This window comes from Aspergillus niger (assembly GCF_000002855.4).
Source record: "Aspergillus niger supercontig An01".
NCBI classification, from domain to species: Eukaryota; Fungi; Ascomycota; class Eurotiomycetes; order Eurotiales; family Aspergillaceae; genus Aspergillus; species Aspergillus niger.
Window position 1 is genome coordinate 3,157,525 of NT_166518.1, and position 23,708 is coordinate 3,181,232.

The window sequence follows — 23,708 nt, forward strand, 5'->3', positions numbered from 1 at the left end:
AGACTCAACAGCCAGGATCAGTGCGCTTGACTCAACGATTCAAATTATCTCTCATTCATAATCTTGGTTAACGACTCAACTCTCTCTTGATACCCTGGTCCTCCTAGCGAAATGGCGTTTTTGTCTTTTTGGATGTTGCTTTGAAAGGCATAAATGCTGCTCTCTTGTACTCCTTTCTTGTTATGTCAGTTTCAAAAAGCTACGACTATTACTTGTTTCCCTCTTGCATGTTCCAAGAGGATAATTTTTTCCCACTCGAATGCTTTGCTTTTTTTGTCCATTCTATTAACTATCCCAACTACACGGCAAATGAGCATTGCTTATCAGCCTTGACCTTCTCTTTTAGATTTTTCTTTACTCTCCTTTGTCTAGTGATTTTGGATTTTTCTTTTTCCTGCTTGAAAATCCCACTCTTCTTTTGTATATAGGTTGATTTGTACGATGCGTGGCTGGTGGAATTCAAGATACTGTTGGGATGAAGACTAGAACCTTATGATATTGACATGACATTTTCAATACGATCTCGCATTTCCAATAATGGTATTTCAAATAGCACTATGTGGCCTAGCATGAGCACTCCTACAGATTGATTAGAATCTATAAATGCTTATACCTTACCGTATATACTTTCAAGCGTACACATAGTGCCAGACAAGACGATGTGTAAATAGAGAAGGAAGAAAAGAAGGAGAAATAAAAAGCGCCGCACTATTGCAGCCCAACCAGCACATACACCATTTATATGATGGAGATGCCGCAACATCTGATCCTCGCACTATCCACACGTGCCTTCCGACCCCACCATAGCTGAACCAATTCCTCGACAAACACACGGTCAGCAGTGCTCCAGATATCCAAGCCCATCTCAGTCAGGTCTTCAGAAGTGATCTTCACTGGGTCGCTATCATCGTAGGAGGTTCTGGCGTCGCGCCCGGTCCCGGTCGCTGTCTGTTGCTGCTGTAGCAATGGAGACCTGGAATCGTCTTCTTGGGTGGGTTGTCGGCCAATGGCGAGGGAAGGTCCGGGGCCCTCGTCGTCTTCTGGATCATCTTCGTAAGGCATGGTGTCCTCTTCGGGAATTTCTTCGTCATCTTCATCATCGTCCTCAAGGGAATTGCGGCTATCGTGCCGGGCAACTACATCGGATAAAGTGATGAAGATCTGAGCTGTGAGGCGACGGAAGTACGCGACTAGGGCGATTTCAGGCGGTTGGGTTGATTCCTGCGGTTGAATACTCCGACGGCCGAGAGAACCAGAGGGTGGACTGGGAAGGGTTTCTACACTGGCTAGCAGGCGTGTGTCCTGTTCCATTTGGTGCTCTTCTTCTTCTTCCTCGGAGAGACCGTCCCGCTTCTCACCGGCTGATGCCCACCATATGAAGGAGGTGTAGGCTAGGCGTGTCCATGAGAGGGGTTCAACAATGGGGCTGGAGGAGTATGTCGAGGCTGCGTCTGAGTCGTCGTCCGCCTCAGTGGCTGCTGCTTCGTCTTCTTGGGTAACGTGCCGAAGACCCTTGCGAAGGGTAGCATAACGTCGCGCGTCACGCTGGGTTGCTTTGACTTCGATGGATTGGGGCGTCTTGCCCTTTGGCGGTTGCGTATGAAAGATGGAAATTGTCGGGAATACCTTCTCCGCGGCGTTTTTGGAGTGAGCAGGAGGCAAGGTGACGAGGACATCGAAGAGTTCAGGCTTCATGGTCAAAACACTGTCTGTGCTGCATGCAATCCAGGCTGCGTCATGTTCTGCATTAACCAAAGTGCCCACAAAAGACGAGAGATGAGGGATATCATGGATGCCGACATTGAACAATGGGCGAGGTCGCGGAGAGGGTAAACCGTTCTGCGGTAGCAATGGAAGGAGCGAATTAGGTAAGGAGGCCAATAAAGAAAGATCGTACACTAGCTGACTGTAAGTATTGGTAGAAAGAGATTGGATAGTGATCATACCGTAGCTACAGGGCTCATGAACTGGCGCTTCAGCCATGAAAAGGATCCTTTTGCGCAGCAATGCTGCTCTGTACAGAGGAAATAGAAGAGGACCGAAGGAATCTAAGAAATTAGGGAGCGAGGAAGCTGGGTGGAAGGGCGTCAGGGCCGGCCTGGGCGTTTCCAATACAATCGCATCACTAAAAGCGCGAGTTCGATGAACGGCATCTCTTAGATCGCCATGGGCCCGCAGCCGGAGACTGAGAGGAGACTCCATGGGGGAATCGGGTGGCATGGCGGAGGCATCAGTTTCACGGATTTCATAGTTGTCCCAGTACTCCGTTAAAGGTTGCGTATTAGACATGTCCTCAGCATAGTTCCTGGAAGCGATAGAGAAAGCGTTAACGGCCAGATCAGAAGGACAGCGCATAACCGGTTTCAACTTACGCCGCCAATTCTTTGAGCTTGGGCGCATGTCTCCAGCTCTTCCCCAATCTTCCGGAGCTTAATGGGACTAGAACCCCGATAGCAAACATCTTTGCATTTCGCTCCGCTTCCTCGGCGGGCCAATTGACAAATGCGCTGATGCCAGCGTATTGCTCGTGGACGAAGTATCTGGCAAGACCGAGCTATTAGCGAGCATAGATGACATGACAAGGCCGTAGTAAACATACACCAGATCTTCTGAGACATTGTGCAGGCCAGATGGAAGCGACTTGTATTCCACAGCTCCTTCGACTTCAACTGTGTGACCGGCAGGGTTAGGCGACGCTATCACGGAGAGGACCGTTGAAGCAGCAGTGTGCTACTTACCCCCGGGAACAGTACGCTTCCACGATATCACGTATCTGCATTCCGGAAGAGCCGTCAGTAATCAGGACCATTTGGATTGGTTGCCGTTAAGACAGGCTTGGAATTCCTCACCCGGCCTTGATATCGAAGCGAATGACGAAGAGGGCCGCAATGCCAGGCGGCGACTCGACGACCGTAGCGGGGCGGGGCACGTCAAGCCCCAGGGGCTTGCGTCTAAAAGGACCAGGTGCCATTGCCGGAGAGCGCGTAATCAGCGAAGGTGACCGTCCCCATGGAATGAGCGAGAGGAGCAGAATCACGGAGATGGCGACATCGGACGATACAAGCTGGCGTCGGTCGAACAGCGGCGGACCTTTGGGGGGTGAGTTGCGGAGAAGCTGTCGTTGCCTGAGGACAGAAATCCCGCTAGCTCCATCGGGTTAGTCCCGTGCGGATCAGCTGAATGAGTTGCAAATGCTATTCAACAGCTACTTCTTCATAATGATAACCAGTTGTTCTCGGAAGAATAAGCAAGAGGAGACGCTTTGAAGTGAATTCCAGGCAGTGATACTCAATTGAGATTATTGACGCCCAAGTCTAATCGCTTGTATAGGTGTCTGGCTATCGAGTCTCCTTACCGATTTGGGAAAAACCAACTGAACATCCCACTATACTTTACTCCGATCGACTACTGGAGCAATACATAAGTGAGAGACCTCTTCCTGTTAGAGCCTTCGTCAAATTCCAACCATCGATCGCTCAATCAGAGAACTCAACACAATGACTATTATGGACTCCAAAGCTCCACTCCATCCCTACTACCCCCTCAATGCTCAAATCTACGATTATGCTCCCAATGAGGCTTCCTTGTTCAGTATCCTCACTACTGCTAGCGTTGGCGCGGCAGCTTTGCTGGGAATCATTTTCACCCTGAGCGGTAGACTCCGACCAGCGCTAACAAAAGCCGACCGTCTTGCTATTCTGTGGTTTGCCCTCTGTAAGTTGGACTCTATAGTTACGTACTCTTGCGACAGCGAGACAACAATTCTCGATGCTAATTGCGGTGTGAACTCCAAGCGGGTACGATTCACTGCTTCTTCGAGGGTTATTTTATGATCAACCATGCTCGTATGGCATCTGCGCAAGACTTCTTCGGTCAACTATGGAAGGAATATGCCCTGTCGGATTCGCGATACATGACCTCAGATACCCTCGTCTTGTGTATGGAGACTATCACGGTCGTAGGTGCACCCGTGGCTGCAGGGACCCCTGCTCATTGTCCTCCTTAGCTCCGCCTGCGACACTGTTGCTAAACTACTGGAATAGCTTCTTTGGGGCCCGCTCTGTTTTCTGGTTGCATACTTGACCCTTTCTCAGCATCCTCTGCGCCATCCGCTGCAGATCATCGTGTGCATGAGCCACCTCTATGGCGATGCTCTGTACTATGCGACCAGCTTGTTCGATCACTACGTTCATGACCGACCGTACTGCCGCCCGGAGCCTTACTACTTTTGGGTGTACTATTTCCTGATGAATTTCATCTGGATTGTGGTTCCGTTCTGTACGTTCCAGTCACCCACGGATCCCTTGCTTGATTTTCACTCGTCTTGGGCTGATGATGGAACATAGACTATCTTTACCAGAGTATCCGGACAATAACGGAGGCCCTCAGAGTCTTGGAAAATCCTTCCAGACAGCGCAAGGACCGATAAGAGAGATGTACAGTGAGAATTATGTCACTCCTGTTATAAACGGAACAGCATCTAGATGAGGGGTAGTGCTGGCTAACGCAGACCAAGGGCCTTGACCTTACCCTGACCATGCATGCGTATAATCTCAGAGGGCATTCCCGCATGAGATGATCTTCGCTTCGGCCGGGACTGCCCTCTCTTGTCGAGCCTCCAATCAACGGCGCCCGAGTGGGAAAAAGCAATCAGCATAGCCCGGTGCTCCAGTGCATGACAACGCACTCGAATTATCAATGAATCAGGTAGAATAATTTTCCCTTTTTAGCCCACTCTGTGACGCGTAGCCCCGGGTGGATCGGTTTAGGCATTCCTGCTCTTCCGGCAATCAGAAAGTATAGCTCCGAGATACACGTTAGTTACAGTGGAATGATCGTCTTACGGCTGGCTATTGCTCCGCGGTGCAATATGACTGCTCTATTATCGGACCCCAAAAAAGGAGAGAAAGGAAAGGATCTTTCAAACGACCACGACATCGGGCGGCCAGGGTGGTGACATGGTGCGAGGCATAGGGATGCAAGAGGCCGCAAAGTCATGTGGGGATGAGGGCACATGTGCATCTCATCAGCCAGCAGCTATGACCATGACCGTGCATGGTAAGCTGGGTAAAGAAAAAAAAACAAAACAAAAGCCAAAGGGAAGGGATGAATAGATAAATAGAGAGGGGGCATGTCCCTAGAGGTCTGGAATCTTGGATTGGACGTACCTGAACCATTCGATTCCACTCGAGAGAAAGGGAGGGTCGAACCACCGGTCGCGGAATGAATAATTGAGCTCTGAACGGTCGAGCCCAAGAGCAGCAGCAAATCATCATTTCTGGCGGAATGCGGTTGGCTGGTGCAAACTAAACTTGGGCGCCAGATCTTGACGAACGGGGCATTCTGGCCATGGAATTGGTTGGGCCCAGCGAGTGGCGCAGAGTTCAAGCTGGTTTCCCGGGCAGCCTTTGGCCAAACCCAGAGGGACGAAGTGTGTCCGTCTGTCCGTCCCGCAGTTCCAGCGAAGTATAGACCACAAGAACCAGACAGAGCTGGATCACACGGGTGTGTTGTGTTGTTATTGTTGTGCATCCAGGCTGGCCTTGTGGATTATTCTTGAAGAGCCTCTTCACACATTCAGAGAGGAATGAGGGCCTCTGGAGACATCGATTAGCAACTGATTGTCCCCGCGCCAGCTACTACTAGACACACTCTCTAACCACCGCTGTGTGTACTAACTAGTGAGCTGCGCTGCCTACGTCCGGGTCTCCATTCTGCACTTGACCGCCTATTCTCGCTCAATTCCTTGCTTGTTCTCCAGTTTCAATTTGCATATTCTGTCTTGAACTCGTATTTTGCATTTGTGCTGTCCCAATTAACTGCTCTCCCCTCCCAGCAGAACCGCTACCTTGTGGTTGTCAACCAGGGTATGTGCTGTCGGTGTCTTGACCTCGAGTGAGCTTCCCCTCCCATAAACAAACAACTGGTGACGTCGGTGGGTGGATTTCCCTATCTTTCTTTGTTCGCACTGCCCAATTAAACAAAATGTCAGCTCTGCGATCGCATTTTACTGCAGATTTCGTCTGACATCTCGATCAATCTTCGCGACCTCAATTTCACTGCTAATGCCTGGCTCCGGTCGCAGATTTCCATGCCGACTCCTGCCAACCCGCCGCGCCCCTCCAACCGTGGGGGAGGCACCAGAACATCCCCGACCAAGAAACCGCTCGACATTGGGGTGCCCCTAGGCATTTACGATACAAATTCCGTGCGAGCAAAGGTTCGCAAGTGGCAGCAGCAGGGAGGTGGGGTAATCACGGCCAATGATGGGGTTTGCTACGACGACGACGAGGAGAATTCAACAGCCGATTCCAATTCTAAAGTGGCCGACGATAAGGGATCCGGTAGCTCCAATGGCTCCGGAACGAGGACACGCAGCAAAAGCACACCTCGCAAACGCGTCATTAGTGATGAACACTGGAAGCTGAATCGAACTCCCACCCAAACGCCTTCCTCAAGGCTCCCTCCGCCGAAACGCATTGCCGAGTATACCACAAATGACCGTCTACGTTCTCCGCAAGCTGGTGGAGCCGAAGATGCGCGGGAGGATACGATATTACCCTCTCCCTCCCGCAGCAAGGAAAGAGGCAGGGCTGCTATAGCATCCGACCTGGCAACGAGAGAACGGAGAAAGTCGAGGGCATCTCGAGATGTCGATACAATACCCGAGGACAAGGCCGAGGAGGAGAGTGCGTCACACAATGGATCTTCCAAGTCTACTTCGCGACCTGCAACCGCCGACAAAACCCATGTACGCGCACGGTCGGAGCTGTCGCAGAGTGCAAAGATAAAGGACGGAGGATTGGACGAGGACTCCGAGTGGGCGGCAAGCGAGGCTGATTTCTCAGAGCTCTCTAGGCGACGTGCGCGAGGTCCAAATCCAGCATCCCGGGGTCCTCCACCTAGAGGCCGGGGAACAGTGAAGCCCCCCAAAGGCGGCATCTTCTCCCATATGCTTGATGAGTCCAAGAAGATGTTCGCTAAACCGGAACCCCCCAAACCCGGTCGAGGCGCTAAAATAGAGGCATGGCTTTCTGAAACACCTGACCCGTTCATCGAGGACGTGGAGCCCGATGTCGAAATACCCGCGCCATTAAACACCAGAACCGGCAAGAAGAAGGAACCAGCGAAACAAGAGGAGGTGCCCAAGGTCAAGAGCGATGCTGAGTCTCCTTTTGCGAGCGACACATCGAAGAAGCATGCGCCGCCAGCGCAGAGGAAAGAAGGCCCAACTAAAAGCGAACAATCTAAGACAGCAGAGGAGAAATCAGAGCCCAAGAAGGACAACGCTACTTCGGATAAGAACAAGGCACCTACAGAACGCGAGGAGAAACCGCGGTTATCAGGCGCCGATAAGCTATCTGTTGGCAAGCGAGACCGTGGCAACAAGGACAATGCATCGGAGACTGACTCCCAGCAGTTGTCAGAGGGATCCGAAGTGTCTGCGAATAATGCACCGGTGCCGCTTGGTCGTCGAAAGCCATTTCCCACGACAGGGGCCCATCCCCTCTCGACAATCGCGTCCGTTGAGTCAATGAGCACGACTAAGGAGACTACAGGACTGAAGCAAGATGCCGCATCGGAAAAACAAGAGGCAGAATCCACTCAGGCAAAGCTGGTCGAAGAGGAGAAAAGAGACCAGTTTGACCCCAACTCACTTCCTGGGATTTCCTCCCAGTTGAAGAGGCGCCTTACTACTCATGATGATTTGATATCGGTCCTGTCTGCTCCAAGTGGCCGGAGTAGAAGCCTTCGCTCTGCCAGGAGTCTAAAAACGAAGAGTCGGATTACCACAGAGAACATTCCTGACCTTCTTAAGGAGTTGGCTGCTGACGAGGTTAAATATATGCGTGAGCTTAAAACACTGGTCGGTGGTGTCATCCCAGTCCTCTTGACATGTGTGCTATCTAAATCCGATTCTGCTATTGCGGCTGGACTCTTTCGACCTTCTGCGGACCCCAAGGATGAGGTGAATTTCAGCAAGCCCATAGTGGACATGGGAGTTGCTATTGAGCGACTGAAAACACTGCACAAGCGGATTCCGCAGGATGATGTGGAAGCTCTGCTCACCTGGGCGAACGGGGCGCAGAGAGTGTATCGCGAATACCTCAAGGCCTGGAGACTGGGGTTCAAAGACGTGATTGTCAACCTCGCGCCTCTTGAAGAGGGCGAGGCAGGCGACAATACCGATACAAAGAGTCTGGATGAGGGCATGGCAAGGGATGAGAACGGCGATGTGGTGGATAGTGAAGGTGAGAAGGTTGACGTGGCATACCTTCTGAAGCGGCCTCTCGTACGCCTGAAGTACCTCGCAAAGACCTTCAAGGGAATCAAGACCATTCAGCCATCTGCCAAGGCCGAGGATGTTGCTGCGGTATATCAGAGCCTTGTGACAGACGCCCGCCGCCGGGCCCGCGAAGAGAGAGCAAGGCTTGAGGATGAATCTGCTGCCAACGTTGACGCTACGCGTGCAAGGGATCCTGCGACCTTGGGAGCACTCCCTGGAGTCACTGTCGATAGAAGCCGAAGAGTCCGGGCCCGTGATTTCTTTAATCTTTCGTTGTACCACACAAGTGGCCAGATCATTGACTGTCGTGCAGAGCTCCTCTTGAGAGACGGTGCCGCCGGAAATAAGGCAGGCGGAGATCTACTAATCTGCGAGATTGACCATACGGATCGTTGGTTGCTATTTCCCCCTATTGAGGTTGGCCGTGTCTCTGCTCGCAACGGCGACGTAAAGGGCGAGATCGTGGTCATGTTACGGAGTGGCCCGAACCATACCAAACCCTGGCAAGAACTTCTGGTGCTTCAAATCGATGAAGAGGACATTGGATTCGAATGGGTTCAGATGCTGGGCTCGAATCCTCTCCCACCGGCTATCTGTAGAACCCAAAGCTTCATTGATAGGACCAAGCGGCAACGGGCAAAGACTATATCTTCAGCCAACGAGGCCTCTCAGGCACAAAAAGCGCCACCAAGTCCTTCAAATGTCAATGTCCCTATCGGCGAGAAGCCTACTTCTCGTACCTTGCGCCGATCCTTGACCCCTAAGGATCATCTTTCGGATCCCAGTACCCTGAGCTCTTGGATCAGCGAGTCCCGTACTTCACTGCAAAGTGCAGTAACTCCAGAGTCGGACTATGCTATTGGTGATGAGCTATCGATCAAGTCCCCGCCTCCGCAATCTATATTGCATGCCAGGGAACCCCGCAAAAGCTTCACGGCTGATGACAGACCTTCCCCTGGCCTCAAACGGTCAAAGGCCAAGAGAGTCACCAGAAATGGAGAAATCATTCCTTCTAGCCCTACCACACCAACAGACCCAAGCTTGGACCGAGGAACCCCTCCAGCCCACGAAGAAGCCAGACGCCCAGAAGAAAAGAAACCCAAGCAGCAGCAGACCCCGAAGACTCCTACGAAGAGTACCCCTGAGAAGAGTTCTCCCCGAGTGTCTTCCGTGCCGTCGATGGACCTCCCTCTTATTCCAAAACTCAGAAAGGGCAGCAGTCAGACATATATCTCGGACTCTTTGGCGTCCACATCCGATGACGAATTTCCTCCTGTGGAATATGATAACATCCCTGAAACTCCTAGCAAGAACAAGAACCATTCTCGCCAGCACTCGGGATCGGACCAGGCTGACGAAGATGAGTCCCCACCACCTCCGCCGACTCATTCTCGATCACCGAGTTCCATTGGCTCCAGCCTTCCAAATACCCCTATGCTTAGCCCTAGTGGTGTGCGGACTAGGCGCCGTGGCTCCTCGCCCCTAAAGCATGAATATGAACCATCTACTGCTTCTGATTCGTACTCGGATTCTGATACATCGACTGTGCGTCGGTACGAAGTGCATTCAGGCTCCGAGTATTCGGACACAGATAGTTCGGACGAGTCTGGAGATGAGCACGCATCACTGCCGCCATTCGAAGCTCCTACCAAGCCAAAGGCACCAGCCCCAGAAGCCACGTCTGCTAGTAGCTCTCTGTCATTGTCTAATTCGGCCCCTCAGGGTGGATATAGATCTGTTCCCTCGCAACCGAGCAAGTCGTCCACTGTGATTGCATCGGTATTCGCTTGGTCAGACAAGGGCTCATGGGATAGCATCTTCCCCGATGACTGCAAGGTTATAGTCAGTCCTGGTCTCATCGAAGCATATGATGTGGGAAATGCACCAGCCGGGATGGAGGAAGATGACAGCGACACGAAGAAAGCACGCCCGCTTATCGCTCTTGAGCTCACACCCCTTGTACCTATCCGTCGCGGCACAGCCATTGACATAAGTATCCGCTCCCCTCCCACCAAGCGGTCCAAAATTAACTGGAGCAACAACATCATGTTCCGGTCTCGAAACGCCGACGAGTGCGAATTCCTATACGGTCTCATCAATCAAGCGCGCATCAACAACCCAACCTATATAGCGCTGCAGAATGCCCGAGGACCTTACGCAGAGCAACCGGCACCCGTGGAGTCACCCACGAAGAATGGTGGGTTGTTCGGCTGGCCACGACGCAGGCGAAGCTACCGTGCATCTACTTCTCCACGGTCGGTTGCCGATAACTCTGAGAGTAGCGTAGGGACCATGAGCAGTGCATTCTCAGCACTAAAGCGGTTCGGAGGCGGCAGCAAGATGTTTAACATCTCTCGTTCCTCACTCACCTCTCGCGATGGGCAGAATGAAGACAGCTTGTACTCAAGCTCTATCGGCTCCGGGTCAAATGCCTCTCCCTCATCCGGTATTGGCCGTATCGCAGCCGCCATCAAGGGCAGTGATGGTATCGGTCTGTCCAATGCTAAGATTCGGCTTTACTTGCGCGAAACTCAATCCAAGTGGCGCGATATGGGTGCTGCAAGGCTAACCATTATGCCTGCACCCTCAGCACCTCATCCTTCTGACGCGGCCAGCGGGCGCGGAGATGCCAACAGCATTGCGGAAGGAGCCGAGGACAATTCCCCAGCATCTGGATCCGCCTCTCCCCGACGCGGAGCGGAGCCCGAGAAGCGCATCCTAATTCGAGGCAAGACTCGGGGTGAGGTGCTCCTGGACGTCTGCCTAGGCGAAAGCTCTTTCGAGCGTGTGGCTCGAACCGGTATCGCCGTGTCCGTCTGGGAGGAAAATGAAGGCGGAGCCATGCCCAAGAAGGGCGGTGTTACCGTCGGTAGCTCCAAGATCTACATGATCCAGATGAAGAGTGAAGCCGAAGCAGCATACACCTTCGGACTTGTCGGGAAGTCCAGATATTGAAAGACTTCCTCGTAATAACACCGGATATTCATTCCACATAACCCCATTTCTTACTTTTCACCCTGTCTTGTTCATGCATCTGACTTTTAGCGATGTTCCTTTGATTTACCCTGCAGGTGTTATTATTACTATTCATGTGCATGTTCATACCCCCTCTTGCTGTGATCATTTCTTCCATCATTTTTTCCCTTCTTATCATACTTTCCCTGTTTCCTCACTTGCGACCCCCTCTTCACGATTTTCCAGATGCCCATGTGTATATGAACCGGAAGACGACCTGCAAATGTGCGACGCAAGTTTTAGAGTGATGAATACTATATTGAACCATTTCTCTCCAATTATGTCTCGAGCTTTTTATTATTTTCCTACTTGACTAGTTTTAGTTTAAACTTCACTGGTCCTTCTCACTCGCTAGCATTGCGCATCTCTAAGCCGACACTGTAATAACATAGTATCTCATAATTTCAAATAATTTACCATTAGTAGTGGTACCTTGCCCTAACCTACGTCACAGCCGCATACATCGGATCCGTTGCATAAAGTAGTATGAAGGATACCATATCTAGGATAAACCCAAGCGAAAGCATGTCCCAATTGTTTGCTCCTACTATATATAAAAACTAATAACAATAACCCATCCTAGGTGTAGCTATCCATGCATGCATCTATTCGTGTAACTTTGTATGTCTGTGTGTATGTATTCGCCTCTATGCGCATGCGTATGTGTATGTAGGAAGTCGATATATCAATCAATCCGAGTCCGGAATAACCACAACCGAAGGAGATCCCAAAGTGCCGTCCTTGCCATCGTCTTTCGTCTTAGGCTCTTCTTCAGCTGCTGCCGAGGCCGATTTTTTAAAGACGAATCCGATTCTATTACTGTCCTCGTCTTTGAGCAAAGAGAGGAGGACATCGTCGTCGATGGTTGATTCGAGCTGTTCGGCGGTATCCGTCCCTGAGGTGGTCAGATGGACGGGGTCAATGTGACAGTATTGTGATAGAGATTGCTGGATTCGATGTTTTTGTTGATTGGCCGGTTCCGTGGTTTCATCATTTTCATTCTCATCTTCGTCTTCATCGTCATCACCGTGTTTATTCCCGGCCCTCGACCTGCGAGTTGTTTGTCGGGATGGTCTGGATCTTGATCGGGAGCGGATTAGACGTTCTTGCTTCTCCATGTCTACTTGCGAGGCTTTAATCAGGGTAGGTAGATCGGGGAAGTCTTCGAGGGAGCTTGAAGATGAGTGGCCGTCCTCATCTTTGTTCTCGTCTTCATTCTCCGGTACTGTTGGTGGAACAATTTGTCCGTTACCTCCACAGTCACAGTCTAATAGCTCATGTGTTTGGCATTTGCTCTCTTCGTCCAGACGGAACAAGTCTTTGAGTTCGTCCCGCGAAAACTGGGCCACGCTGTCCTTTTTCTCCATGACGCTGTCGGCAAGCCCGATTTTTGTTACTTGACGCTGCCAGATTTTCTCTTCGAGGCTGCCCTTGAGTAGAATTCGGTATATCCGGCAGTGACGCTTTTGGCCATCACGATGAATTCGTGCCATGGCTTGGATGTCAGTGGCGGGGTTCCAATCCACGTCGAATAAGACGAGTCGACTGGCACCTATGAGATTTAGCCCGGTACCTCCAGCTTTTGCGGACAGGAGGAAGGCGAAACAGAGGTTTGATGGGAGACGGTTGAAGTCCTCGACTAGTGATTGTCGTTTCTGTGCCGGGGTGGAGCCATCCAACCGGAGAAAAGGGAGGGAGAGAGATGTAAGTAGGTTTGCTAGTAAGTTTAATGTAGAGGTGTAGTTAGAGACAAGGACTATTTTCTCCGAGGTTTTTGTGCGTAGACCATCAAGTAGCTGATCCAGGACACGGAGTTTGGCACTTGATGAGGGAGTGAAGTGGCGTAGGAGATTCGGTGGTAAGGAAGACAAGAGAGCGGCGATGGTTTCGCTGGGCGTTTCATTTACGTCTCTGGGCGTAAGCAGCGATGGGCTATTGCAGAGTTTCTTGAGAATAGTTATAAGTTGAAGAGCACTCTCCGAGTTTCCGAGGGCACTTTGAAAGACCGGAGAGGCGAGGACATTCTGGTAAATGGTCGCTTGCGTGCGCGTCGCCTTGCAAAATAGCACATACTCCGTCTTCGGGGGAAGATATTTAGCCAGGATATCGGCTGTTCTTCGCAGCATGAACTTGGAAGTGAGCTCTCGTAGCTCCTCATTCCTGGCCTCTCCCTTCTCTATGTCTTTTCGAGTCGCCTCAGGCTGTCGGCTCTTGACAATGGGACCCTCGAATTCCCTAACGAACGACTTGAAAGTCCCCAAGACGCCGGGATTGACAAGGTCTACCGCAGCAAAGAATTCCTTCAGATCGTTCTGAATGGGTGTACCGGATAGAATGATCCGCTTTGTCGCATTCAGCGACTGAATAGCTTGACCGCTCTTATTTTGAAGCGTCTTCAGCCTGTGACCTTCATCGGCAACAATTATGTCGACACCGTTGCTGTTGGCCAGCCCTTCTTGCACCGACCTGAGCTTCTCATATCCCACAATCATCACACTATAAGCCCTTCCTCTCGTAAAATCAGTGAGTCGTTTTCTTTTATCATCGAACACAAAAACTCCAATTCGTTCATTCCCGAGCCATTTGCGGAATTCCTTCCTCCAGTTATTGATTAGAGTAACCGGACAGACAATGAGAGCTTTTTTGACGACCGGGGGACTGTCATAAACTGGATTCTGCTTCAGCAGTGTCCACAAGAGGGTTATAGTTTGCAAGGTCTTCCCTAACCCCATATCGTCTGCTAAAATAGCTCCTTCACCATTGAAAGATCTCATTCCCATAACACATTCGTACAAGAACCGAACACCTTCCCGTTGATGAGGTCGCAGATGTTTAGCCAGAAACGGATCGACAACGACGTCAACGATTTGTTTCCCTTTTGGCACTGAGTCCGGCCGTCTCATGACCAGCGCTCCAGGTTGGCTGGGATCATGGCGTGGAACAGGCTTCTCCGATGGCGTGGGGGGTAAAACAGTGCTTTCCAACAACGGCCTTTTGTATGTGCCAGTGACTGTTCCTTTCCTCGACGCAGGATTCGCAAGAGTTGGAATATTAGGCTTTGCAGGTTGGCTCTTAGCAACTGTCGCCGGAACAGAAGTGCTAGTACTGCTTCGAACAGGAACGAACGCCTTGGTGGGGGGTGTTGTCGAAGGAGGCGGGGCCTTCTTCGTTTGCAGGTATTGTCTTCCAGACAGATACTCTTTCTTCGACATTTCAGAGTCGATTTCCACTTCCTTGCCTCCAATAGATAGCATAACACCAGGTTCGAGGCGGGAGCCATACATCACCCGCCCCATGTCTCTTCCGGAAACATCCTGCAAGTAGGCGTAGCCTTCGCGTATAGTCAGGATCCCGTCGCCGTCCCACGTTTTGTTCTTCTTCATGGTGACTTTGCGCCTTCACAGCTGGTCAGCCTTGCTCGCCACTACCTAGGAGCCAAATCCAACAAGATAGACTGCACGTACCAGAGGACATTGAAATACCTATCTCCAGTGGTATCACCATGGCTTCCCGACTCAGCTGAGGGCTCCACATCCTTCTTGGGCTTAGTTATAGGCTTCAGCGGTCGTCCAGCGGCTGGAGTGGTATTCTCAACGTCCGCCGGATATTCTGGCTGTAAACGCGGTTTCTTGGGTGGAGGGCCATCGGCCTCGGAAGTTTCAGCGGGCACAGCTGGTCTCGAAACCGTAGGCTGAAGGGGTTTCCTCATGGAAGGAGGTTTAAATGGCTTAAAAACCATCACGATTGATGGTTCCTGGTGCTTTCTGCTGGACAGTTGCACCTTGGAGTTGATGAGTCTTTTCTGCTGCGCGCGACAGCCTCGACGCGCGGGTGTCGCGACATCACGTGACAATACAGTGCTTATTACCTATTATGGTAGTAGGGCCTGTTGTGCTTGTACTGTGTATGGGATATAGAGTTTACACTGTCGACAGTAGATTTAGCTTTTCAGGAAATGTTGGAAATATTTTCTTTTCTGAATCTTTGCGTTGCTGAGCACGGTGTTTCCATCTACGGAATCCAACGCATTCCATCCGAACCCAATCACTATCAAGATTGTATACAGCTCATAAAGATTATTCTAAGTATATTCGCGTCAAATGTAGCACATCATTAAGTGTTAGACTGACGACATTGCTCGGTATAACGTGCCTAATGCTCAAATCCAAAAATTGTCTCCTATTCTTAACAGCGCTTAGTCCGCGTCGGCCACAATCACCTTATCGGTCATAGGGATAGACTTAGGTCCCTCATAGGTGTTCATGCGGAAAAGCCACCAGACAGTCACGAAGATCGTCAAGCCTCCAGTCATCAGACTGGCGTAGTTCATAGAAGCGGCATCGGTGGGCAAGGCGTAAGGGAAACAGAAGATCACAACAAAGGCGAGAATGTAGATGCATGCCAAGATATTGATTAGATATCCAATACGGCCCATCCAGAAGTGACCGGGTGTGAACGAGGACCGGCGAGTAAGCACATGCGGAAAGATGGCGGCGAAATACGAAAGACTGGATAGCTGCACGAAACAGCCAACGAAAGCGTTAAAGGCAGTGGTGGATCCGACGTAGATGCAAGCAAGAATCGTGACAATCCCACCGCATACCAGTGTGGCATTGAAAGGGTTGTGCATCCGTGTGTTGATATGTCCGAGCCAGCGAGAGAAAGGAGTTGCTCCGTCACGAGAGATAGTCCACAAAGTGCGACCAGCGGTGATGTAACAACCAGCGCAAGTGATGACCGTAGGTATGAAAGCCACGATAAGCAGACCGATTGCACCACCCCTAGATCCTGTTGCTTGACGGTAAATCTCGGCGAGAGGGAATCCGTAGACGCTGTTGATGACTGCGTTGAGATCGGTGATCGAATAGAACAGGGCAATCATGTAAAGGACACCGGTGATGAAGCCGACGCCCATTTGAGCCAGGACAGCCTTGGGAATGTTACGGCTTGGCCTGTTCATCATTAGTATATCAAGCATCTGAATTACGATGGTAACTTTACCTAGGAATTTCCTCCGCAAGATGCGACGAGCAATCGGGGGTGCCCACACTGTAGGCTCCGTTGAGCATACCGGCAACAAAGACAAAGCCCTGACTAGAATATCCGGTGTCGTTCTCCCAACTGCTCCAGACATCTTTGCCTGTGGCATAGCCAGTGCCCTTGACATGGGGCATGACCGCACACACGATGATGGTGATCAACACACCGGCCAAGATGAAGAACATCCCAAGATTACCGATATGCGGGAGAAACCGGTTCATGAAGAGAACGATGCAGCAACAAAGCCATGTGCAGATGATGAAGCTCACAAAGATATGCCATGCCTGAGGGACGAAGCCTGGATGCATGAGGGCATACATGGAGACAGTCTGCTGCCCTAGGATAGCGGACATGGAGGCAGCACCGAGAATCCAGGCAAGGGAGTTCCAAAAACCAGCGAAGAAACCACAAACACGACCATATTTTCCTGCTGTGATGGAAGCCCAGTGATAGACTGGTAGCTGTTATCAGCAACCGACCAGAATTGGGTATTGGTAGAAGAACATACCTCCACTCGCAGAAGGCATTCCAGATGCCAGTTCAGCAATCGATGCTGCAACAAGCCAGTAACAAACCGAAACGGCAATGCTATAATCACGATTAGCGACGGCGTGGACCTTCCTCTAGGGTTGAGTGGCGTCATACAATTCGTAAATCACACCTGATGGTCCTCCATTGCTCAGTGCAGTTGTCTAACAAGACACTGTCAGTTGCTTTACTCTTCCGTAAGTATAATGTGTCAAGGCTAGCATAGCATACCACACTGCCACCTTGAGCAATCCATGTATTTCCAGTCGTAACAGCAACGGCACAAATGCTCAGTAGACTGAAGTTCCGTTCGACTTCCTGACGGTGACCCGAGGCGTTGACCACTTCAATCGAAGTCGAATCATCCCCAGCCTCAGCTGTTCCCACTTTCTCTACTTCCTTTTCGGCGGCCATATCGGAGGACGGGGTGGACACGCAGAAGATCGTTACTAGGTCTGGAGGCGAAGAGGCGAGACGGCAAGACGTAGATGTCGGTAGAGGCGTACAAATGAGAGGTAGTTTCCAAATTAATCAGCGAAAGGCTGCTCTTGTGCTTCCGGTAGATGATCACAGGCGACAGGAATAATAGTATATCAAGATCGACGAAGGAATGACTGAAGTTTGCGGGTATCGATTAAAACGGTAGCCTCGAATAAGTCAGGAGAACGTAGGATTCGGCATTGCTCCTCCGGTGACCATATGATGGTGAAGAAAGTAAGTATGAAGATCAAGGAAGTGAGCAGCCCTGGGATGAGTCCCGGTTTATAGTCGAATGGGGGAAGATAGGCAGGACCGGGGCAGACACCCTCCTCTCTCACTATACAGCAGGGAGTAGACAGTATGAGACCGACCTAAAGACCCGGTGGTTCTCCAACTGGTGGAGCCAACTGGAACCCTCAGAGGGACAAAGTCCAATCATTGCTTGAAGAGACTGGCTGGTGGTGGCCAACCTGGACGGGAGCGGGTCGGGAAGGCCTTCTGACTGGCTCCCGCCGGTCACTAAGAGCAGCAGCACGCGGAGAGACGCCATTCCCAAAGGGGGAGCTATAGCAGATATACCTTCATCTGCAATCCACTGATCCCCTCGTGGTTGAAGTTGAATTTAGGTGTGCGATCATAATTTGGATGGAATGGAGTCCGGATGGCAGGTGAACAGGTCTCTTCCCCACAATGGGGTATCCGACTTCATCTGTGCTTTTTCGAGGTCTTGGAAATCATGGATTGATATATGACACTGAAGTCATCAAGTGTAACTGAGTGACAGTTGACTGTATTGTAAGATGTGGTCGATTTCACAGCGAAGTTCAGGCATAACAAGGGTGGTGGAACAGAAAGCCTTATCTACTCATCGTGTACTTGTTCACTTGGGTCTAGTAAGGAGCCCTGATAAGATACACAACGATTTGGGCGATTTGCTCCTGATAAACGCCTCCAGATTGCTTCCATTCCCTGTATCATATCGATATCTCTTATCTATACAAAGACAAATATACTCAGCAAATTCTGCAGTGGTACCTTCGGGGGAGGGGGGGGGGTAATCTTCAAGGTCAGGTTCCTCGCCGTGGAAGTAACTCCCTCATCTGCTTACTGCCACTGAGAAAATCCGTGTAACCACAGCCTCTGCCTGCTGTTGCCAAGCCCTGAAGAGTGGAGACCATCCGATTGTGGAAATCGCGCCACGAATCCGTCCATCCCGACCGTGGGCTTGAAGTTCTCTCTTGTTCTACAATGGCACTGACTTTTTCATTCCCCTTATCCATGGCGATTATTCATATGCTGTGATATGATTATAAAATTGAGATAGTTCTCAGTGGTTTAGTTAATGGCACAGAAACTCCCATAGGCGCGGGGTTATAGCCATGAACGTTCTAGTGCTCCGAAGTAGTCCACGCACTACTACTAGTAAGCCTGGCGCAGCTTACACTTGGGATGTTCGTTCGGCTCGGCCGGAGGTAGAACGTGGGTGCTTAGTGGGCAGGGGAACTCAGCTACTCCGTAGTACTGACTAGGCTTTCAGCTTGGGTTGTATTTTCCGAGGGGTCTGGCCAACTCTTTATGAAACCCAATATCATAGCGTAGTACTCCGGGGCCTACTATGTAGACTGAATGAATGAATGGCTTGGAAGACGGACAGCGACATGCTTCCGTCCCGTCTTAATCTAATACCGCAATTACTGTCTATAATGACCCAAAAGGACATTTAACACCGAGAGGGCCATTTCCTTCCAGAAACGAGGCCGATCTCTCCTATAAACAATAAGCTGTCTCACTTTGCATCTTAGCGTTCAGATAGTCTTCTCACTCAATAAAGATCGAAGGATCTCTGCAAAACGAGACTCCTCTATTCGGAGAAACACCGGTGGTATCCATAACCCTTTAACAACGGCCCCTAATTAATGGTGTAGAATGATGGCGAGACAGCCCTGTTTCTGGGTTAATCCTTCACTCAAAACAATGATGGTGACGGCGCAGCTGCAGCGGGATTCTATCCCGGTGTTCCAGAACACGAACCATACTAACCTCGATGACGGTGGAATTAATGAAACCATATTATGCAATCAAGTTTTGTTAATAATCCTCCGACCAAAACTGAGCCCGATCGAAATCCTTCACCCTGACTGGCGTAACCCCCCAAAGTTTAATATAGTACATCCCTGCTAGTTAAGAATCGTCTAGGTTCACCGATCTGGTAATCGATCGTGTCCGCTGTCTTGATTGGATCGAAGGATTTAGTCTAAACACCACCTGCAGCTCCAAGTCGCTGGTAACCTTCGCATATACTACGTAGGCATGGCTTGTCTGAAACTAGGTTGCCTTCCTTCGGGGCTTCCGAGAACTGCTACGTTTATTGTTAGAGCATATTGAGGTCATTCACGGGCAGGTTCCGAAAGTATAGGGGTGTCTAAACAGATACGAGGGGTTGTCTTGATACAATGAATTGGGAGTAGCCATGTTGCAAATACTGAGCTGAAGTTTAATCGTTAGGGGGGATCCTTGGGCGGTGGCCTTGCCATCCGAGTTTCAGAGGGATCTAGATTCGGTACGTAGAGGGTACTACTAGGTGGCTGCATTATGCGGCGCGGGGTGCCTTACAGGGTGGGATGACTTGCGGATGCACAATCTTCCCAGTCAATAGACGTTAGTATACACATATATATTATGCACGTAGTACATAGCACATAGTATGAAGTACAAATCCCATCAGGATCATGCCATGCAATAGAACGAACTCAAAAGATCCAGGGACACTTGGATCGTCCTGCTGGTTACTGAAAGGGCTAACAGACCCCTGACTAAGGTAGCATTATTTAGCTCGAGGCAGCAGCAGCAGCAACAACAACAACAAAGTCTTAGTGTAACTCCCAATTGCGTACTACTCCTCGCTTAATCCACCACGAGATGGTGTCGCTTTGGTGTCGCTTGCATCCCTCGTTATTAGCCCTGGTTTTCCCGAGGCTAGCCCGATCCTGCCGGGTCCATGATGCAGCTAAAGCCGCAAACGTTGACGTAGGAAAACAATAAATCGCCGCAGTGATTATTCCTGAGTGGCTAAACGAAAAATTAATTAAGAAAATACGGCCCAACCCACCATCCAGTGGTTTGAGATTTATGAATGGGCATAACCGATCGCCTACTCCACGGGGGAAGATGGATGGGCCCATGGCCCTATGACACCCTGGCGGGTTAAAGGAGGATCTGCTCGAGATCGGCTCACGCGACCCAGGCAACAGGATGAAAATTCTACTTTTCTCAATGACAAATGCAGTAGTAGTACCATGAATTGGAGTACTTGTACTTTGTAGTATGGGCTGGGCCCTTTTCTGTTCTCATAGGCTTCAGCTAGTTAAATGCTTAAATACTTTTCCCGGCATGGAACCCTCCCTTCCGTCTTGGTAAGTGCTGGTAAGTGCAAAGGGCCAAGAGAGCTGGGCCGGCTGGGCAATATGGAAGCACAGGCTCGCGGCTTCAGCTGACTGGCTGATTTGTGGAGGAAAGGAGGGGGTAATGATGGAGTGGAGGGCATATTTAAGTTTACGGCTAAGTGGGCCCCTGATCCAAATTAAGTTGCCACTAGCGGGAGCCCACAGGGAGAAATTCAAATAAATACACGCAGGCTGGTGGGTGACACAACTGTATTGTGTCCGTTTGGTGGAGTTGGCCTTTGTGAAGTAAATTGCACGTTCTTTGGTAGTCTTACTTAGGCGCGGTCAACGGTATTATTAGCTTCGCTCAATTCCCCCATTTCCTGTCGCACTCGATATTGGGTGGGTTATGTCCACGAGCGAGTAATTATGCTAAGTATATACTCAATAATACCTGGCACCTATCAAGAACTGGCACAGTATACGTATGCAGCAGTGGAAGTGGGGATCGATGGCCGATCGCTCCAATTCATACCTGCGAACAAAACAAACTCCATGATTGAGGCGGCAAAAGATGCCCCTCATATTGGCCACTGCGCACCGTCTGCGTAGTAATCTCGGCTGTGGCTGCTGAACAATCAGCTGGGACATGGTCCAGTAGTTACACACAATACTAAAGGTAAAAAAGTGATTACATACACCCTTGCGATGTTCTAGATCATTCCTACTCTCCCCGAGATAAAGCAGAGCAATGTTTGGTAAGGGCCAGGTACCGGGCGAATGGGAACGATTGGAACCCAGCATGTGTCCACGGTATACTTTTGGCCAGCTCGAATTCAATATTCCGGACAAGGATCCTTGGAACCCCACGGTAATCCCTGCTAGTTTGGCGTCGTGGAGCCATCCCATTCAGAGGCAAGTAGGAAGAAGTAGCCTACTAGTACTGAACACCACTACACACAGTAGTTAGTAGTGGAAGTAGTGGGAGGAGTCTAGCTAGGAGCCCCGCAACCGACTTGGGCCACTACGGATCCGCCTGTCTGATTTACCTCCATTCGGGCACTGTCCGTTTTAAACCTGAAGGTGGCTGCTGGTGTCCTTCGGCTGCTTTGGCCCTCAGAGGGTGTTAACCCTTTAGTACTAGTCTGGTTGATAATCCCGGCCCCGGCTCAAGTCCATACTATTCGCCCATCCACCGATGCACACGCATCGTCAAGGATCGTTCTTCGATTCTTTCATCTCCTCTACCCTGTTTCCCTTATCGCTACTATGTGGACAGCTTATACCTAAATCTGGACCGCTGATTGATTGATTCGGACGCATCACCCCTCGGCCAATGTGCCGGCTCTTGAACCTTATTGTTGCAATATGTGCGTGAGATTCCTTTTATATCAGCCCATGTCCCTTTTGGCCCCTGCATATGTACCCCCCGTCCCTCAGGTGATTTCAATTGACCGGCCTTATCGCGTCCCTCTAGGCTGCACTCCAGTGAGATGGCGAGCCTAGACTCCGCCTTCGCGACGAGCTTCGCGAAAGAGACATGGGCCCTCTACAGTGTCGGAGTATTGGGCGCCATACTACGATTGTGAGCTCCCTTGACCCAGAGAGAGAGACCTTCGGCGGATCATCGTGTATTAAAGTATTTCATACTGACCGTCTCCGTCGTATAGCGTAGCACGAATACGCCGATTGGGTTACCAGAACCTTCAAGCAGATGACTACTTGATGCTATTCGCCGTCGTCTGGTATACTCTATTATGTGTCGCTCTCAACGAAGTAGCCTCTGGAGGCGGATCAAACCTGATGGACGAGAATGATATAAAGAATTTAACGCCATCGATCAAGGCGGATCGTGTCAGGGGAAGCAAATGGGTTTTTGTATCAGAACATTCCTTTCTCCTCGCGATTTACGCCATGAAAGCATGTATGCTGGTTATATATGCCCGCATCACGTATGACTCTCTATCCCACAAACATTAAATTTAGATCTAACATTTCTTACCAGGGAAGGATTACGCCAACGCAAATGGGTGAATTATCTCGCTGTCTACGTTGCTCTAGGCTTCGTTGCCAATGAATTGTCTCTGTTTCTCATCTGCCGGCCTTTATCGAATTACTGGGCCGTGCCTACTCCCTATGGTCAGTCGAAGAGATGAGCCCCGCAGAAAGAGGATGCCGGTTACTAACTTGTGTATAGAACAATGCTCGACATATCAATACTATGAAATTGTTCAAGGATGTCTATCGATATCTGCAGACGTCTTCATGCTTATCATTGGGCTGCCACTCATGGTTCAAGTGCGAGTGCCTCTCAAGCAGAAGTTGATTCTCTTGATCCTATTCGGCATGGGCATCTTCGTCATTGTCGCAGCCCTCCTGAACAAACTCTATTGTCTCGTTCCCTCCCTCATCTCCTATGTCTACATGAACTGGTATTTCCGGGAAGCGACAGTAGCTATCCTGGTCACCAACTTACCCCTCGTTTGGTCTCTCCTTCGCGATGTGTTCCCTGCGCTCAAGAGCTGGACCGGAGGGTCACGACGAGCAACAACCGAACGCTATCGGAGTGGTCCCTGGACAAGTAAGGGATCTGCATTTCGTCACTACGGCCCCCACAGTCAGTTGCAATCTGGCGAATACAGCATGCACAACTACAACCAAAGCACCGTTGTTGCGCCCCAGAAGACTATTTCGGAAGTCAGTCTCGAGCCGAGCGATGATCGCGAGCCCAGTGAGGACGGCTCCGAACGGGCCCTCAGAATCCGACAGGATGTGACGGTCACGGTGGAGCGTGAGACGCGACCACCTGAGTATTGGGAGTCCAAGAAGGCCCAAACTTCACAAGGCCGGCTCCCAGAACCATGAAGGTCACGATTGTTTCATATTGCTCCATTTTTTTCACCGACACTATTTTCTCAACGCTTGTATAGAAAACTTTTCTTTTCTCTTCTATTTTGACAACACTCCCTTCATCA

At 50.5% G+C, this 23,708-nt stretch overlaps 8 protein-coding genes across 8 annotated transcripts; 5 read left to right on the forward strand and 3 right to left on the reverse strand.

Moving 5' to 3' along the window:
- Positions 1-738: 738 nt before the first annotated feature.
- An01g13250 (uncharacterized protein) lies at positions 739-2,971 on the reverse strand (the record flags this gene model as incomplete). The annotated part of the gene is made up of 5 exons (XM_059745141.1): positions 739-2,305; positions 2,373-2,540; positions 2,600-2,669; positions 2,739-2,773; positions 2,850-2,971. The coding sequence occupies 5 exons, from the start codon at positions 2,969-2,971 to the stop codon at positions 739-741; spliced, it is 1,962 nt and encodes a 653-aa protein (XP_059605911.1).
- A 526-nt stretch (positions 2,972-3,497) lies between these two features.
- On the forward strand, positions 3,498-4,429 carry An01g13260 (uncharacterized protein; the record flags this gene model as incomplete). The annotated part of the gene is made up of 4 exons (XM_001389690.1): positions 3,498-3,714; positions 3,795-3,958; positions 4,044-4,278; positions 4,347-4,429. 4 exons carry the CDS (start codon positions 3,498-3,500, stop codon positions 4,427-4,429), a joined length of 699 nt encoding a protein of 232 aa, XP_001389727.1.
- Positions 4,430-4,958: 529 nt separating this feature from the next.
- An01g13270 (uncharacterized protein) lies at positions 4,959-11,242 on the forward strand (the record flags this gene model as incomplete). Its single annotated transcript, XM_001389691.3, has 4 exons — positions 4,959-5,058; positions 5,370-5,505; positions 5,837-5,867; positions 5,993-11,242. The coding sequence occupies 4 exons, from the start codon at positions 4,959-4,961 to the stop codon at positions 11,240-11,242; spliced, it is 5,517 nt and encodes a 1,838-aa protein (XP_001389728.3).
- Positions 11,243-11,991: 749 nt separating this feature from the next.
- An01g13280 (uncharacterized protein) lies at positions 11,992-15,145 on the reverse strand (the record flags this gene model as incomplete). Its single annotated transcript, XM_001389692.3, has 3 exons — positions 11,992-14,698; positions 14,767-15,056; positions 15,119-15,145. The coding sequence occupies 3 exons, from the start codon at positions 15,143-15,145 to the stop codon at positions 11,992-11,994; spliced, it is 3,024 nt and encodes a 1,007-aa protein (XP_001389729.3).
- A 352-nt stretch (positions 15,146-15,497) lies between these two features.
- An01g13290 (uncharacterized protein) lies at positions 15,498-17,284 on the reverse strand (the record flags this gene model as incomplete). The annotated part of the gene is made up of 4 exons (XM_059745167.1): positions 15,498-16,254; positions 16,304-16,796; positions 16,851-16,965; positions 17,102-17,284. 4 exons carry the CDS (start codon positions 17,282-17,284, stop codon positions 15,498-15,500), a joined length of 1,548 nt encoding a protein of 515 aa, XP_059605912.1.
- Positions 17,285-18,011: 727 nt separating this feature from the next.
- On the forward strand, positions 18,012-18,879 carry An01g13300 (hypothetical protein; the record flags this gene model as incomplete). The annotated part of the gene is made up of 4 exons (XM_059745175.1): positions 18,012-18,074; positions 18,169-18,321; positions 18,469-18,569; positions 18,702-18,879. 4 exons carry the CDS (start codon positions 18,012-18,014, stop codon positions 18,877-18,879), a joined length of 495 nt encoding a protein of 164 aa, XP_059605913.1.
- Positions 18,880-19,279: 400 nt separating this feature from the next.
- Positions 19,280-22,023, forward strand: An01g13310 (hypothetical protein; the record flags this gene model as incomplete). The annotated part of the gene is made up of 8 exons (XM_059745182.1): positions 19,280-19,400; positions 19,537-19,634; positions 19,921-19,998; positions 20,094-20,168; positions 20,270-20,377; positions 20,786-20,872; positions 21,503-21,652; positions 21,817-22,023. 8 exons carry the CDS (start codon positions 19,280-19,282, stop codon positions 22,021-22,023), a joined length of 924 nt encoding a protein of 307 aa, XP_059605914.1.
- A 250-nt stretch (positions 22,024-22,273) lies between these two features.
- An01g13320 (uncharacterized protein) lies at positions 22,274-23,598 on the forward strand (the record flags this gene model as incomplete). Its single annotated transcript, XM_059745189.1, has 4 exons — positions 22,274-22,318; positions 22,435-22,685; positions 22,739-22,872; positions 22,931-23,598. 4 exons carry the CDS (start codon positions 22,274-22,276, stop codon positions 23,596-23,598), a joined length of 1,098 nt encoding a protein of 365 aa, XP_059605915.1.
- Between the last annotated feature and the right edge of the window lie 110 nt (positions 23,599-23,708).